Source organism: Pelophylax lessonae (assembly GCF_965119305.1).
Source record: "Pelophylax lessonae genome assembly, chromosome: 7".
NCBI lineage: Eukaryota > Metazoa > Chordata > Amphibia > Anura > Ranidae > Pelophylax > Pelophylax lessonae.
In genome coordinates this window covers 278,482,569-278,500,724 of record NC_138774.1, presented here as the reverse complement: position 1 = coordinate 278,500,724, position 18,156 = coordinate 278,482,569, and the positions used below count along the sequence as shown (strand labels likewise).

Genomic DNA, 18,156 nt, shown 5'->3' with positions numbered 1-18,156 from the left:
GGGGGCAGTGAAGGGTGTATCAGCACAGTACAGAAGGCAGTATAAGGTCTATAGGGGTAATGGAGAGGACAGGGGGTAGTGTAGGGTGTATGAGTATAGTACAGAAGACAGCAGGCAGTATAGATTGTATGAGGGTAATAGAGAGGACAGTATAGAGTGTATGAGGGTAATAGAGAGGACAGTATAGAGTGTATGAGGGTAATAGAGAGGACAGTATAGAGTGTATGAGGGTAATAGAGAGGTCAGGGGTCAGTATAGACTGTATGAGGGTAATAGAGAGGACAGGGGTCAGTATAGAGTGTATGAGGGTAATAGAGAGGACAGGGGGCAGTATAGACTGTATGAGGGTAATAGAGAGGGCAGGGGGCAGTATAGAGTGTATGAGGGTAATAGAGAGGACAGGGGTCAGTATAGACTGTATGAGGGTAATAGAGAGGACAGGGGGCAGTATAGAGTGTATGAGGGTAATAGAGAGGACAGGGGGCAGTATAGAGTGTATGAGGGTAATAGAGAGGACAGGGGGCAGTATAGATTGTATGAGGGTAATAGAGAGGACAGTATAGACTGTATGAGGGTAATAGAGAGGACAGGGGTCAGTATAGAGTGTATGAGGGTAATAGAGAGGACAGGGGGCAGTATAGAGTGTATGAGGGTAATAGAGAGGACAGGGGGCAGTATAGAGTGTATGAGGGTAATAGAGAGGACAGGGGGCAGTATAGAGTGTATGAGGGTAATAGAGAGGGCAGGGGGCAGTATAGAGTGTATGAGGGTAATAGAGAGGACAGGGGTCAGTATAGACTGTATGAGGGTAATAGAGAGGACAGGGGGCAGTATAGAGTGTATGAGGGTAATAGAGAGGACAGGGGGCAGTATAGAGTGTATGAGGGTAATAGAGAGGACAGGGGGCAGTATAGATTGTATGAGGGTAATAGAGAGGACAGTATAGACTGTATGAGGGTAATAGAGAGGACAGGGGTCAGTATAGAGTGTATGAGGGTAATAGAGAGGACAGGGGGCAGTATAGAGTGTATGAGGGTAATAGAGAGGACAGGGGGCAGTATAGAGTGTATGAGGGTAATAGAGAGGACAGGGGGCAGTATAGAGTGTATGAGGGTAATAGAGAGGACAGGGGGCAGTATAGATTGTATGAGGGTAATAGAGAGGACAGTATAGACTGTATGAGGGTAATAGAGAAGACAGGGGTCAGTATAGAGTGTATGAGGGTAAGAGAGAGGACGGGGGCAGTATAGACTGTATGAGGGTAATAGAGAGGACGGGGGCAGTATAGACTGTATGAGGGTAATAGAGAAGACAGGGGGCAGTATAGAGTGTATGAGGGTAATAGAGAGGACGGGGGGCAGTATAGAGTGTATGAGGGTAATAGAGAGGACAGGGGTCAGTATAGACTGTATGAGGGTAATAGAGAGGACAGGGGTCAGTATAGAGTGTATGAGGGTAATAGAGAGGACAGGGGGCAGTATAGACTGTATGAGGGTAATAGAGAGGACAGGGGGCAGTATAGACTGTATGAGGGTAATAGAGAGGACAGGGGGCAGTATAGAGTGTATGAGGGTAATAGAGAGGACAGGGGTCAGTATAGAGTGTATGAGGGTAATAGAGAGGACAGGGGGCAGTATAGACTGTATGAGGGTAATAGAGAGGACAGGGGGGGCAGTATAGAGTGTATGAGGGTAATAGAGAGGACAGTGGGCAGTATAGACTGTATGAGGGTAATAGAGAGGACAGTGGGCAGTATAGAGTGTATGAGGGTAATAGAGAGGACAGGGGTCAGTATAGACTGTATGAGGGTAATAGAGAGGACGGGGGCAGTATAGACTGTATGAGGGTAATAGAGAAGACAGGGGGCAGTATAGAGTGTATGAGGGTAATAGAGAGGACGGGGGGCAGTATAGAGTGTATGAGGGTAATAGAGAGGACAGGGGTCAGTATAGACCGTATGAGGGTAATAGAGAGGACAGGGGTCAGTATAGAGTGTATGAGGGTAATAGAGAGGACAGGGGGCAGTATAGACTGTATGAGGGTAATAGAGAGGACAGGGGGCAGTATAGACTGTATGAGGGTAATAGAGAGGACAGGGGGCAGTATAGAGTGTATGAGGGTAATAGAGAGGACAGGGGACAGTATAGAGTGTATGAGGGTAATAGAGAAGACAGGGGTCAGTATAGACTGTATGAGGGTAATAGAGAAGACAGGGGTCAGTATAGAGTGTATGAGGGTAATAGAGAGGACAGGGGGCAGTATAGAGTGTATGAGGGTAATAGAGAGGACAGGGGTCAGTATAGAGTGTATGAGGGTAATAGAGAGGACAGGGGGCAGTATAGACTGTATGAGGGTAATAGAGAGGACAGGGGGGGCAGTATAGAGTGTATGAGGGTAATAGAGAGGACAGTGGGCAGTATAGAGTGTATGAAGGTAATAGAGAGGACAGTGGGCAGTATAGAGTGTATGAGGGTAATAGAGAGGACAGGGGTCAGTATAGACTGTATGAGGGTAATAGAGAGGACAGGGGTCAGTATAGAGTGTATGAGGGTAATAGAGAGGACAGTGGGCAGTATAGATTGTATGAGGGTAATAGAGAAGACTGTGGACACTTCAGCAGCACACAGAGCCCTGGCACCCCGCTGTCACCTCCATGGTCATCCCAATGTTCGGGGCTTCACCAGCCCCCTGTGCTGTCCGTCATGTCAGGGAGGGGGGCTGGGAGCTGCTGAGGAGGGAACTGGAGCCCTGACAGGTATCCCCGGCTCCGGCCGTACGTACAGCCCCCTTCCGGAGCCACCGGGACGCAGCAGCCCCGGGGAAGTCAGCGGCAGACAGATACAGCCCTATTACACCGCCATGATGGGCCCTGGCCGCTGCTGCCGCTGCCCTGGGAGACGCCGTGACGTACGTGACGCCACTTCCGCACACAGGTTGGAGTCGGGCAGAGGTGATTGGAGGCGCATGCGCAGTGCGGGGACAGGATGGAGCAGTGCTGCTCTCTCTCACATACACACTGTGTGTAGGGCTGGGTTGGGAATTACAGGAGGAGAGGAGCTGCTAATCACACTAAAGGAGCATCTCATAAAATAATATTATAATTCATAATTAATTTTAGTAATTAAAAAAAATAAATAAATAAAACTCATATATTTTATATTGATACGTTACACACAGAGTGATATAATTCCATTATTCCTTTCTTTTAATTTTGATGATTATGGCTTACTGACAACCCAAAATTCAGTATCTCCTAAAATTAGATTATTACAGAAGAACAAATAAGGAAGGATTTTTAATACAGAAATGTTGTCTTAGTGAAAAGTCTGTCCATGTACAGTATAGGATGCACTCAATACTTGGTCGGGGCTCCCATTGCATGAATTACTGCATCAATGCGGCGTGGCATGGAGGCGATCAGCCTGTGGCGCTGCTGAGGTGTTATGGAAGCCCAGGTTTCTTTGATAGCGGCCTTCAGCTCATCTGCATTGTTGGGTCTGGTGTCTCTCCTCTTCCTCTTCACAGATTCTCTATGGGGTTTGGGTCAGGCGAGTTTGCTGGCCAATCAAGCACAGTGATACTACAATCATGTGACCAGGTATTGGTAGTTTTGGCAGTGTGGGCGGTGCCAAGTCCTTCTGGAAAATGAAATCAGCATCTCCATAAAGCTGGTCAGCGGAGGGGAGCATGAAGTGCTCGAGAATTTCCTGCTAGGGAACCTTCATTTCCAAATGAAATACAACGTTTTCCACAGTCAGTGATGATTTGGGGAGCCATGTCATCTGCTGGTGTTGGTCCACTGTGTTTTATCAAGTCCAAAGTCAGCGCACGAAGTCACGTGTTGACGAAACCGGTCGGAGCAGGAGCCTGCGGTTTGTCGTGCTGAGGCCAGCAAGGAGACACGGCGGCCATTTTATTGGTTGGAAACAAAGGTTCTGAGAGTATAGCTCCGAGACATGCTGTGATTTCTTCATGCAAACGTGAGTTGCCACTCTGCTTTTACTGAATAAACCTGTGAACGTACTTCACTATTGGAGTTGTCCCTCTTTTCCTTATGTTCACTTGTTCCGGTCAGAGCTGCTGAGGGAACACTGGGAATCAATACATGTCGATCTGGGCACTGATTTGATCACAGGCTGTCTTTGATCCTTGTAATGGGGGTCATTGCAATTTGGTAAGAGGCCATTTATTATCTTGGTGGCGGTTCCTGCACTCGGGGCTTTTTCCAAGTTTGAAGTGGTGGACAGTTTCCCTTCTTTATTGGAGCACTCTCTGATGAACTTTTGTTTACTGCACTTTTGTATTTGATCCATTTGAACATTTGTATGGACTGTGGATTCAATTGTGTTAGCGCTGCACCAATACCATTCTATAAAGTCAGCACATCCCTGGAAATTGTAGAGCACTTCATGTTTCCCTCCTCTGACCAGCTTTATGGAGATACTGATTTCATTTTCCAGCAGGACTTGGCACCGCCCACACTGCCACATATTGGAATTGATGTCGATAGAGGCAAGAAAATCCCTCCGATGCAGGAATGCCACCACCATGCGAATGGACTCCATTCTGAACTTCAGCACCCGCACAAAGCAGTTCAGCGCCTTGAGGTCCAGGATTGGACGCACCTTGCCTTCCTTCCTGGGAAATGTAAACAGGTTTGAGTAAAAACCCTAAAAACGTTCCGATTTCAGAACCATGACAATCACCCCTTGAAGTAACAAGTCTTGTACCGTCTCAAACAGACCCTGTAAGACAGGGATCCTCAAACTACAGTCCTCCAGATGTTGCGGAACTACACGTCCAATGAGGAATTGTAAAACTCTGACATTCACAGACCTGACTAGGCATAATGGGAATTGTAGTACCTGAATAACTGGAGGGCCATAGTTTAAAGACTCCTGCTGTAAGCGGCCCAGGGTCAGGCACAAGTTGGAAGGAAAGAACTTTGGCGGGGGAAGCGACACTCGATCTTGCAGCCGGTGTAACGTGAGAATTACCTACCCTCGTCACTTCCGGCCAGAAACAGCTGAGCAGCGAAGCAGTGCGCATGCTCAGAGCCCCGGATACCTAATGGAAGAACAGAGGAGCTTACTCGTGCGCATGCGCACTAGTATGAAACGATCACCGTGTACCGTGAAAAAAAACCTACCGACGCGTCGGTTACATAAAACAGCGGGGCTGAAATACGAGTCATCTCCGCTCCTGTGCCTGTCACTTCCCTGCTCTCGGCAAGTAAATATAAAAGCGGCTCTCGGCTCCGTGATTTATGTTTTCATACACCCGCCGCCGCTTTAATATTTACTATCCAAGATCAGGGAAGTGGCAGGCACAGGAGCCTAATGTAACCGCTGCGTTACATACAGTGCCGAGAACCGGAAGTGACGAGGGGTAGGTTTTTCTCACGGGTAGGTAATTCTCACGGAACACCGGATCGTATGACTTCATGGACCCACTTTTCTTGTATACCAGGGAAGCCCACCTGTCCAGAAACCAACAAAGACTTCCCCCCACCCCGATACGTGTGAGGGAGCCCCTTCATGCTGAAGGAGCCTTGTCCACGGGTCTGAATAAGCTTGCTTGGATCCACAAGAGGCCCGTAACTGCTATAATCTCTTATCAGTCACCCACGAGGGACAAACAATCTTATGAACTTCTTGCCCTTAGGAGCCGGTAAAAGAAAGGTACTCTTCTTCCCCCTGTGAGACCCTTAAGCTGGATACACACTATCCAACTTTTGTGGTTAGATTTCCTTCAGATTAACCTTTTCTATGTAGTGCAAGGGCCTGCCAGATTGCATACAAATTGAAAGTGTTTAGGTTTGACCTCATATTATCTGGTTTTGGTAAGTCTAACGGAAAAAGTCTTCATAAAATCTTATAGTGTGTATGGCCCATTAATGAGGTCATCCAGGGTAGTTCCAAACAGGCAATCTCCTTGAAAAGGAAAATCAGTCAAGGCCTTCTTAGAAGTCTGTTCTACAGACTAGCATTTGAGCCAAAAAATACACCAAAGGACCATTGCTGAAACAAAGAGCCGAGCAACTAAGAGAGCCACGCCCAAAGAGGCATTACAACTAAACTGCAGTCCATGGACCAACTGGTTCGCCACCTCACCAAAGGCAGGGGCCAACTCAGTCAGAGTTTGCGTCAGCAGTGGAATGATATTTACCGGCTTCAGTGCCGAAGCCGCCATGGTGTACATATTTCAGTCTACAGCCTCTGCCTTCCTGTCAGCCAGGTATCTAAAGGCCGGGGACTTTTCAACCAGAATCATGGTTGCTTTGTTCAATCTGGAGACCAGAGGGTCCAGCACTGGTGGAACAGTCCACTTTTTAAGAAGGACCGCCTCATATGGGTACCACTAAGCAAATCGCTTAGGAACCACAAGGGGACGATTTGGCCGTGCCCACGCTTTAGCAACAATTATGTCAAAATAGGCAGGGAAAGGAAACACCTTTGCCGCTCTAGATGGCTTGTGAGTGCCAAAGGGAACCAACGCTTCAGTTGCAGCTTCTGCTGCGTCCTCCATTTTTAAGGTTTCACGCATAGATACAATCAGTGCATCCACCAGCACCTATTCGTGCAAGGTTGTAGAATAGGAGGAATCACCCTCACTATCTGAGAACTCAAGGCACGTGTTCGCAGACCCAGCAGAGTGTCCCACGTCTGCGGAGGCCTAATCAGATTCAGGATCTGATGAGACAGGGGGCACTTTTTGGTAGTCCGTTGCCAAAGAAACAACCTCTACCCGGGACAGAAAGAACTCCAGGACCACCATCAGTGCATCGATGGATGGTTGGGACCCAGAGGGCCCCGCAGCCTCAGAGGGGATCAGGTGATGAAATGTGCTCCAAAGACTCCATGAGTCAATAGGGGGACCCCACAAGAAAAGATGTAAAAACACTGCTAACAGACACCCCCACCGCTCCAGCAGCACCACTCAGTTGCCAATAAAAGAGCACCTAATCGATCCTCAGGAGAGAGGGAGAGGACCCCACCAGACTCACCACCCAGCAGAAACAGGCACCGGCAGCCACCAGGACAATCTGCACTCCATGTTCAAAGATCAGGAGGTGAAAAGATCCAGGAGTCAGCACCAGGAGGGGGGGGGGGGGGGAAGGGGGCTCCCACTGCCAAAATCAACACCCACAGGGCTCCACAGTCATGGCTGCCGCTATTTCTAATGGCAAACCACTGCAAAATGGCCGGACTACACAAACATGGCCTCTGTTCATTGAGCACAACGACTACAGCAAAATGGCAGCACCACGAGGCTCCCAGGGACCCAGAAAGGAAACCTAGGCCTCCTAGCCCCCATCAGATATAGCGCCCCCCCACGGCCAATCGCCCACAGCACAGCACCCTGCCCCCACCCCAGGCAGTGGACCAGGCCACCCCACGGCCCCAGCGTCAGTAGAGAGGGGGGGGGGAAGGAGGCGATACGGCCCACAGGGACCACCAGATCAATGAGGGGGGGTGCCTAATGGGAAGGAGGGGATCCCAGGGGTCCGACCAACCCATGGAGGGGCCCATGTCCATCCCAAAACCCTCAAAGGGGAGGGGGGGCAGTCACCTACCATACCAGGAACCAGGCAAGCACCGCTCCAGACAGAACCTCCTCTCCATTGAAATGGGGGGCTGTCGGCCAGGAGGAACGCTGCGTCTCGGGCCGAGACCCGGTCATGTGCGACCTCGCGAGCCGTTTAGCTCCCAGGCCAGCCCCCAGTCGTGTTTGGCCATGTCGCCATAGCGCGGAGCTGAGGTCTGCGCGCGCTCGCTGGCCAGACTCGGGTGACCGCTGGATCTAGATCAGCCTTTCTCAACCTTTTTAACACAGAGGAACTCTTGAAATATATTTCTGATCTTGGGGAACCCCCTGCTAAAAATTACAAATCTACAACTCATGACACATTAGTGTGACAGTCAGTGTGAAGAATGCTCCTTACTCTTGTCATCATTGGGAAGAATTATCCCCTTGCAGAGAGCTAAAAGGAACAATGGTGTCGTAGGAAACTTATCTGAGAGGCAGAAATTGCCCATTGCTCAAGGAAAACCTAGGAACCTCAGGAGGAACCCTAAGGGATCCATGGAACCCTGGTTGAGAAACCCCGATCTAGATTATACAGCCTGTCACCCAGTCCAGCAGTAGTTTATTGTAGATCTCACAGGGGAAAAAAAAAAAAAAACAGGAGAAAAAAATTCTATGTAAAAAAAAAATTGACAGGACCAAAGATCCCAGCAAGGAACTAGGTCCTTACTCCTGACTAGGCAGAACAAAACTGATCACCTATAGTAGAGAGAGGGAGTATACACCCTGGGACTGCCCATAGGCGTAGCCAGACTTTGTTTCTGCCTAGTGTCCTACTCCTGTAGGGGGCAGAATAACCCAATGGTTAAGATGATCAGGAGCTGTGTCCGCCAATGAACGAAAGTGGCAGTATTCAAACATAACGACCCCAAACACACCTCCAAGACGACCACTGCCTTGCTAAAGAAGTTGAGGGTAAAGGTGATGGACTGGCCAAGCATGTCTCCAGACCTAAACCCTATTGAGCATCTGTGGGGCATCCTCAAACGGAAGGTGGAGGAGCGCAAGGTCCCCAACATCCATCAGCTCCGTAATGTCGTCATGGAGGAGTGGAAGAGGACTCCAGTGGCAACCTGTGAAGCTCTGGTGAACTCCATGCCCAAGAGGGTTAAGGCAGTGCTGGAAAATAATGGTGGCCACACAAAATATTGACACTTTGGGCCCAATTTGGACATTTTCACTTAGGGGTGTACTCACTTTTGTTGCCAGCGGTTTAGACATTAATGGCTGTGTGTTGAGCTATTTTGAGGGGACAGCAAATTTACACTGTTATACAAGCTGTACACTCACTACTTTACACTGTAGCAAAGTGTCATTTCTTCAGTGTTGTCACATGAAAAGAAATAAAATAGTTACAAAAATGTGAGGGGTGAATTTTTGTGAGATAATGTACCTAACATGCCATGCGTAAACTGTGCATCCATTGAGAGTGGTGAATCATGGGTAACACTTGTGGGAATTAGGAAGATCCTTTTTAAATTATAGCTATACACATTATATGGACTTTTTATTTGGATTACTATATTTATATATTTCTTTGCACATTTATTTTTTTAATTTTCCTGCACATTTCTGTGTGTTTATTTTTAATGTATGTATTACAGTGCTGCATTGTGGAAGTACTTTGTTTCCGTATGATGGTCTTTCACCACTTCTAGACTGGAAGGATTTGCCCCCTTGATGACCAGGTCCTTTTTTGCGATTCGGCACTGCGTTACTTTAACGGACAATTGCACAGTCGTACGACGCTGTTCCCAAACTAAATTTACGTATTTTATTCCCCCACAAATCGAGCTTTCTTTGGGTGATTTTTGAGCACCTGTACAATTTTTATTTTTTGCGCCATAAAAAAAAATGCAACAATTTTGAAAAAAATAAACAATATTTTTCACATTCGGCTATATGACATTCTCAAAAAAAAATTTTTAAAAATCAAATTTAACAGTTTAGGCCAATTTGTTTTCTGCTACATATTTTTGGTAAAAAATAAAAATCGCAATAAGCGTAGTTTGATTGGTTTGCGCAAAACGTATCGAGTTTACTAACTACGGGAAAGATTTATGTAATTTTTATTGTTTTTTTACTTGTAATGGCAGCGATCTGCGATTTTCTGTGGGACTGTGACATTGCGGCGGACAGATCAGACCCCTGACTGACATTTATGACACTTTTGGGGGTACCAGTGACATTACTACAGTAATCACTGTTAAAAATACAACAGCCGACCGTCCTCTATCAGCGGGGAACAATCGGAGCCGCCTGACACTCGCATCGGCTTCCCTGCTGACTATCGGAGGCGGGAGCACGCCGACAGCAGTGCACGCTCGCCCCCTAGCCGCCTCCAGTTGTGCGACGTAGACCTACGTCGTCGTGCCTGTATGACCCAGCCTGCCGCAGTAAATATACTGTAAGCGGTGCGGAAGTGGTTAAACATGTTGGCGATATTTCATTACATTAGACCTACTGGGAGCAATAATTTCCAAAATAAAAGATGAGGCCTAAAAAGTCTACCTTATAAAATATATTGACAGTATGAACAGAAGATCAGGTGGGCAGCCTTGCAAATATAGGATATACTGTAGATGCCTAATACTAAAGAGCCTAAGAAGCACCAACTCATTTGGTAGAGTGCAACTTAAGAAATGGGGAACTTTGTCTTGGAGGTTATAAAATTGAATTATGAATAAAATTAATTTAGCGATATTGAAACAAGAAGTAGGCTGTTCCCACCCCCCCCCCCCCATGGGAACCTTCAGAAACCTTAGTTGGATTAGCAGATAAACACGAACAGCACATATAAAACCCAGACAATCTAAGTAAATCAAGTGACGTTTTGCAAAGGGAGGGCACGTTTGCTATGAAGCCATTTCTCAAAGTGGGGCTATTTTTTTAAGTCAGGGGTGGGGAACCTGCAGCCCTCAAAGTCATCTGGTCCAGCCCCCCGTGTAGCTGAGTCTGAGTCTCTCAGCTGATCTGTCAGAATGGAGCCGATGCTTCCAGTATAGTTCTGGCTCCTTTCTGACAGTCTGAGTGATATCAAATGCACTCCGCCTATGACCAATACAGGAAACATCGCCTCTTCCTCCAGCGCAGCGCCTCTTCACTTCTCCTAGCCAGCATTTCCCGTCAGCAGCACAAACAGCAGTACCAGCCAGAACCAGCAGTACCCACCAGCAGTTCCAGCCAGCTATACCCACCAGCAGTACCAACCAGTAGTACTACCAGCCGTACCCACCAGCAGTTCTTTTCAAAACTTACCACAAAGAGTCGACTGCACTCCAGACTGACCGACGCAAACCTGGAAAACCAGTTGCGATTAACATCATCATCAATACCAGCTAACATCACACACCTCACCAAAGAGAAGCAGCTGCAGCCATCACATTAGGGGTGAGTGAATTAAATGTTTGACCAAATATAACAGGCACATTTTTGTACGCCCTCCGAATGATTTTATGAATACCCAAATGGCCCTTGGCAAAAATAAGGTTCCCCACCCCTGCTTTATGTGGAAGCACCTCTGACTCTGCACTTATCTAAATGTGTCATCTGACAATTTCTTCTCTGTCCCTCCACAGGTGTGTTCTTACTGCTGCAACTCCACCCAAAACTGATACTGAAAACTGCTCTCCTTAGGTTTTGTCTTTACCTGTGGTATGTTTATTTTGCGTAACCATCTGTAGACTGTTCTAATTGCAATGCTTTATTTTCTCCCTAGGTCTTACCTTAAAGTGTTTCCCCTATCCTGATGCACGGAGGCCTCCAAAAATGTAGTCAGCAGTCAGGAAATTAGATGCATAATTATTGCTCCTTGATAGCCCAAAAGGTGCTCCTTGGATTTTGGGCCCTTTTATGCATTTTAGCTGTGAAAGAAATCTCATATGTAGTAACCCTGTACTCGAAAGACATACCAGAATGTATTTTGGGTTGCAATTATGAATATGCTTGCTTGTTATTTGTAACAAAAAATGACAACAATTTTATTGCAGGCTGCATTAGCATCTGTAAGATTATATATACTATAGAGCTTTTTTTCCTCAGAGAAGAGGTGCAGGAACTCTACTCCTCCCCCCCCCCCTTGCCACATGGCATAGAACAGTGGGTGTGGCCACATTCAGGGGTACATTGTGTAGGGAGTACAGGGTTAAAGAGTGCACTACAGAGTGCAGGGTTTAGGGGTGTGATATGCAGAGTGTGTTGGGTTCAGCTCTCTTTCACAGGCTGTCCAGATCTCACTTCCACCCCTCCTCGGCTCTGATCTCTGAACCACTCTCCCCCATCCTCTCCCTCTACAGGCCTCATCTCTACCCTCCTCAAAAGTTTGCTCTCCTTTCACCTATCCGGTCTGTCTCTAGTACCTTCCAGAAGAGTAAGCCGCTCATATGTGGGGAGATCATTAGTTGGCATCTGTGCACCCGAGCACAGATGCCAATCACAGTCAGCTTACCACGTGAGCACCAACCCACACTGCAGTTGCATTTACCTTGTTCCCACCGTGAGGGCAGGCAACTTTCACGCAGACTAAAATAATTTACACGGATTTGGGTTATTTTTATCAAAGAAATGTAGCAGAATAAATTTTGGCCTAAATTTATGATGAAAGATTGTCAAACATTTTACATCAGAAAGGAAGAAAATTTTGGTTGTGTGGTTTAGAATATTCAGTATTTTCCCATTTATATAGCAAAAACCCAGTGGGGTTAAAATTCCATCAAAAGAAGCCTCTATTAGGCCTCATGCACACAGGGCATTTCTGCAGCTGCTTTTAGGAGCGTCAGATGTCAAACACCCCTCCATGTTATCTTATGGCCTTTATGCACACACAGACGTTTTGCAGCTGTAAGTGGCATAGGTGTTTTCAAGCTGCAAAAAAAAAAAACCCAGGGCCAGTGCTTTTGATGACCAGCGTTCGAGCTGTAAAAACATCTGATGCAGCTAAAGGCTGCTTAACGTTGCCTAACGTTGCTTATACAGCGTTAAGCCACATTATAGTTTTCTTTTTTTTTTTATGTGAAAATCAATGGTTCCCTATGGGAGCCCATTGATTTGAATGGAAGTCGCATCCAAGTCCGATCAGGATTATCCAACTTGTGGTGCGACTGGCGTTCTGAGGCACTTGAGGGGGAACTCCGTGCCAAATTGGGGGGAAAAAATGGCATGGGGGTCTCCCCCAGGTTCCAAACCAGGTCCTTTGAGTCTGGTATGGATATTGAGGGGAGACCCATGCAAAAAAAAAAACTTGCGGGGGAGCCCCCCCCCCCCAAAAAAAAAATCCTTACCAGACCCTTATCCGAGCATGCAGCCCCGCAGGTCAGGAAAGGGGAGGGGACGAGTGAGAGGCCCCACCCCCTCCTGGACCATACCAGGCCACACGCCCCCAACATGGAGGGACCCCCACCCCAAAGCACCTTGTCCCCATGTTGATGAGGGCAAGGGCCTCTTCCCGACAACCCTGGGCAGTGGATGTGGTGGTCTGCGGGCAGGGGACTTATCAGAATCTGGACGCCCCCAGTAACAAAGGGGCCCCCCAGATCCTGGAACCCCTCCCTATGTAAATGAGTATAGGGTACATTGTACCCCTACCTATTCACCCCTAAAAAGGCAGTGTAGTGTAAAATAATGACACAAGATGGTTTTGAGAAGTCCTTTATTAAAAATCTTCCTCCAGTTGTCTCACTCCGGTCCTCCTCCGACATCTCCTGTGATTATGCCGGCTCCGCTTTTTGCAGCTTCTTATATAGCAATGGGGGGATGGCCACCTAGTAACGTCACCCAGAGACCCCGTCCCCTTGTGTTGTCATCTGACAATGTGCGATGACACAAGGGGGTGGGGTCTCCGGATGACATCACAGCGCGGTCACGCCCCCATTGCTATGTAAGAAGCTGCAAAGAGCAGAGCCGACAAACACGGGAGACATTGTCGAAGGAGGACTGGAGAAAGGGAGAAGGCCAAAGAAAGGGAGAAGGCCAGAGAAAGGGAGAAGGCCAGAGAAAGGGAGAAGGCCAGAGAAAGGGAGAAGGCCAGAGAAAGGGAGAAGGCCAGAGAAAGGGAGAAGGCCAGAGAAAGGGAGAAGGCCAGAGAAAGGGAGAAGGCCAGAGAAAGGGAGAAGGCCAGAGAAAGGGAGAAGGCCAGAGAAAGGGAGAAGGCCAGAGAAAGGGAGAAGGCCAGAGAAAGGGAGAAGGCCAGAGAAAGGGAGAAGGCCAGAGAAAGGGAGAAGGCCAGAGAAAGGGAGAAGGCCAGAGAAAGGGAGGCCACCCCTAATGTTGAGGGCGTGTGGCCTGGTATGGTCCAGGAGGGGGTGGGGCCGCTCGCTATTCCCCTCTCCTTTCTTGATGCTCGGATAAGGGTCTGGTATGGATTTTGGGGGGGACCCCACAGCATGTGGTTCCCCTCAAAATCCATACCAGACCCAAAGGGCCTAGTTTGGAACTTGGGGGGGACCCCCACGCCTTCCCCCCCCATTTTGGCGTGGAGTTCCCCCTCGAAATCCTCAGAGCGCAAGTCGCACCACAAGTTGAATCATCCTGATCCGACTTCTATTCAAATCAATCAGCTGAAAGCCCTATCAAAGACGGCTCATAGGCAACCATTAATTTTGAATAGAGGCGGAAAAACGCTACTAAAAGCTAAACGTGCATTAACGCCAATGGAAAAAGCTACTAAAAGCACGTTTTTACAGATGCTTTTTCCTGGCGTTAGCAGTGGCTCTGGAGCTCGTTTTTTCTAACGCCCTGTGTGCATGAGGCCTTAGTGTAAAAAATGACAAAAACTTAATCTGGGTACAGTATGCGTAACTGTCATTCAAAGTGTGACAGTACTCGAATCTGAAAACTGGCATGGGCAGGAAGGGAGTAAAAGTGTTCAGTATTGAGGTGGTTAAAGGAATAAAATGATCTGTCTGAAGATAGGATTTGAAGGGAACCTGGACTAGGAGGAACATGGAGTCAACAATGACTCACTTTTTAAAAATGCTGGTTGTTCAGCTGTCTCTGGCTTCATTACTTTGAAACAATGACCAAGGACAAGCGTGCACATCAGAAAATAAATTAGAACTACCAATATTCTCCTAACAAATAAATCACAACACATGTATCTTAGCAAAAGAAATATTTTACTTAAAAAAACAAAAATCCGAAAAAAAAATACAACTTTTAGGGAGGATACCTGGAATTTGGGGGAAAAAATACAACTTTTGGTGAGGATACCTGGAGTTTGGGGGGTGCAGTAAGATAACAAGGTTCATTTACAAAACCTGCAGAAAACAATGCAGGTCACAGCAACCCAATTCCAGATGCCATCTAAATACATATCAGAATTAAAGCAAAAATCAGATTGGCTGCTATGAGCAACAGGCTTTCCTTCCCTGCGGTGTGTGTAAATTGTTTTGTAACCATATTCATACAAACTATGAACCGCTGCTGAGCAGAAAACACCTGCCTTTTTCTACGGGGTGCTGTTTTAATTAGGAACTCGCAGTGTCTTCCTCTCTACCTGTAATTGCAACCAAACGATTCATTTATGACAGGTGTGGAATGCTTGATTCAGCAGTTTTTAATGCAAATGCGGACTTCGTCAAGGCAGCCTCCCAATCTGCACTGCAAGCTCTTTTTTCCAACAGTTTGTTCTGTAGCGAAGACTCTGAGACTCTTGGATTAGCCTTCCTAGTACGCAAGACGCTGCCTGGTCTCCATCACTATGTCTTCCATTACCTCGGTCTTCAGGAGGTCCTTAATCTGCAATGTGAAGGAAGGAGCGCTCTATTACAATGTTCAGCAATAACGAGCTTCAAAGACTAAGATCTCCCAAGGAATAATAAAATCTTGCATGGTCACTAGCAAATGAAGTCATATGCCAGCTTCTTCTCTAGGCACTTTTATTCTCATTTCGCCCAGACTATCAATTCTATACAATTAAAAAAGAAAATAAAAAACACACACACACACACACACACAGGATCTCCACAGAGAGAGTTAAAGAAAACTGCAGTCTGATCACATAATTTGTAGCAACAAATTTGCTATTCTGAAGCTTCCCTCCAACCACTTTGCATATTTTGTATGTACTGTGATTCTGTACTTACCAAATCTGCTGCAGAAATCTCCCTCCACTAAATCTGGCTGCAGCCATTTTAACTGTGGGCAGCTGAAGCTGCTGCCTGTCCACTTCCTGGATTTACACAGAGGCACACACATTAATATATATATATATATATATATATATATATATATATATATATATATATATATATATATATATATATATATATATATATATATATATATATATATATATATATATATATATATATATATATACACACATACTAGGAAGAGACCGATTATTGGTGGCCGATATGCGGTTTCCCCGATATATAACAGTATCGGCCCCGGAACTGGCCAATATTGCCGATAGTTTTGTGACGTCATTCTTAGGCCACCTCCCTCGCCTTGGACAGCCTCGTCTGGAGTCGGGGCTAGTCTCGTGGGAGTGTATCACAGCCATACACCCACCAACAGCAGCCCAGTGCCAGCCAGTCACCCACAGGCACTGTACCAGCGAGCCAGCTGCCCACAGGCCCGGTCCCAGCCAGCCACCACAGGGTGCCAAACAGCCAGCCAGCCAGCCACCACAGGGTGCCAAACAGCCAGCCAGCCACCACAGGGTGCCAAACAGCCAGCCAGCCAGCCACCACAGGGTGCCAAACAGCCAGCCAGCCAGCCACCACAGGGTGCCAAACAGCCAGCCAGCCACCCACCTACCACAGGGAGCCAGACACCCACCACAGGGTGCCAGCAAGCCAGCCATTAAGCATTAAACAAAAATTAACATGTTCAGTATCAGATTTGTGTCAAAAATTGTCTTATTTTTCAAAATTTTAAATGTACAAAATATCGTCCGTTACGTTGTGACCAAAATATCGGTATCGGCCCTGAAAAAAAACATATTGGTCTATTATATATATATATATATATATATATATACACATACATACATATACACACACACACACTATTGCTTGTATGCGCATTTCTCCTCTTGAAGAAAACTCATGGATCTCTGCAGTCTCCTAATATCTCCGCCCTCATCCAGCCCCCTCCAGCTCTGCAGCTCTCATTGGCCCTCCTATGACTCACCCCTCTTCCCTTGCTGGCAAACTCGAGAGAGAGAGAGCTGTGCATGATGTTTTTAACCTAGGCAAGTGATGGCGAACTTCGGCACCCCAGATGTTTTGGAACTATACTTCCCATGATGCTCATGCACTCTGCAGTGTAGTGGAGCATCATGGGAAATGTAGTTCCAAAACATCTGGGGTGCCAAGGTTTACCATCACTGGCCTAGGCTAATTGCCAGACAAGAAAGAGGAAGTGGGCTGTAGAAGGTATTTACTGGCAGAAAAAAAATGTTTTACTATCCAAAGTTAAAACAACAAGGGCAGAGGATTTAATTAAAAATTACTAAAGAGCCGCTTTAAATCTTCATTACAGCCTTGCGGGTGGAGTAGAGGCACATGAAATCGCAGTAGTCTAATGCTACAAGGACCATTTCCTATTCTTTTGCTTTCTGACCCCAATTAATATATTTAATCTGTAACAATGGTTTAATTAATGTTTTTAAACCAATGAGTTTAAATGTTGGTTCACACTATGGCGATCCGACTTAGGGGGCAACCTGTGAAGTCGCGTGCACAGTGACTTCTGCGCGACTTGCACAGACTTCATAAAATGAATGTCTATGCAAGTCGCCCCGAAGTAGTACAGGACCCTTTTTCTAAGTCGGAGCGACTTATGTCGCTCCTGTTAGAACCGGTCCTGTACCACACAATGGACCGCAACGGTGCACGACTTGCCAGGCTGACCAAGTCGCCTGACAAGTCGTACTAGTGTGAACCGGCACTAAGGCCATTTGTGCTATACAATACATACAATCTGTTTCCTGAACAAACATTTCATATGAAGTAAAGCGATGACAAAGGATTACCAGCTCTCTTCCTGCACATTTCAGCTTAAGTTATTCAGCTCTGTAAACAGCTGGTTTCTTACAACAAGAATTAAACTGATATTAAACTTTTTTTTTTTTTGAAACAGGAGGTCCAGACCTGCATTATTTGCTAAAGAACCATGTATATCACAGAGCAGCTTAATATATAACCTAAATTTAAAAAAAAAAAAAAAAAAAAAAAAGTTAAAGTAGTATACAATCACACTTCTATACAATGCATCAAATTACATGTGAATATCCAGTTATTTACGTGGAAAAATCTGATTTTTGTAAGATCTTACCGTAAAATCCTTTTCTCTTAGCTCATTGACAGACGTAGTCTTCTTGATTCACAAGAACTGGGTTATGTTGTCTCCGCAGGAGCAGGACTAGGCAGAAAGAAAAAACGTTCTGGCTCCACCTTAGGGGCAGTCCCTGAGGGTATATCCTCCCTCTCTCTGCTACAAGGCATCAGTTCTGTCACAAAGCAGCAACAGAGAATTTAACCCAACCCAACTCAATGATAGAGGGGCGGGTACTACGTCTGTCAATGAGCTAAGAGAAAAGGATTTTACGGTAAGATCTTACAA

At 46.5% G+C, this 18,156-nt stretch overlaps 2 protein-coding genes across 2 annotated transcripts in view; both read right to left on the bottom strand.

The window, feature by feature from the left end:
* The window catches only part of ABL1 (ABL proto-oncogene 1, non-receptor tyrosine kinase), a 370,450-nt gene extending 367,671 nt beyond the window's left edge, over positions 1-2,779 (bottom strand). Inside the window, exon 1 of the mRNA XM_082263046.1 lies at positions 2,650-2,779. The gene's annotated coding sequence lies outside the window, so the exon portion shown is untranslated. The remainder of the gene's footprint in view (positions 1-2,649) is intronic.
* Positions 2,780-15,176: 12,397 nt separating this feature from the next.
* EXOSC2 (exosome component 2) overlaps positions 15,177-18,156 on the bottom strand; it is a 78,105-nt gene continuing 75,125 nt past the window's right edge. Inside the window, exon 9 of the mRNA XM_082263101.1 lies at positions 15,177-15,321. Coding sequence (XP_082119227.1) covers positions 15,250-15,321 — 72 coding nt within the window. The 3' untranslated portion in view covers positions 15,177-15,249. The remainder of the gene's footprint in view (positions 15,322-18,156) is intronic.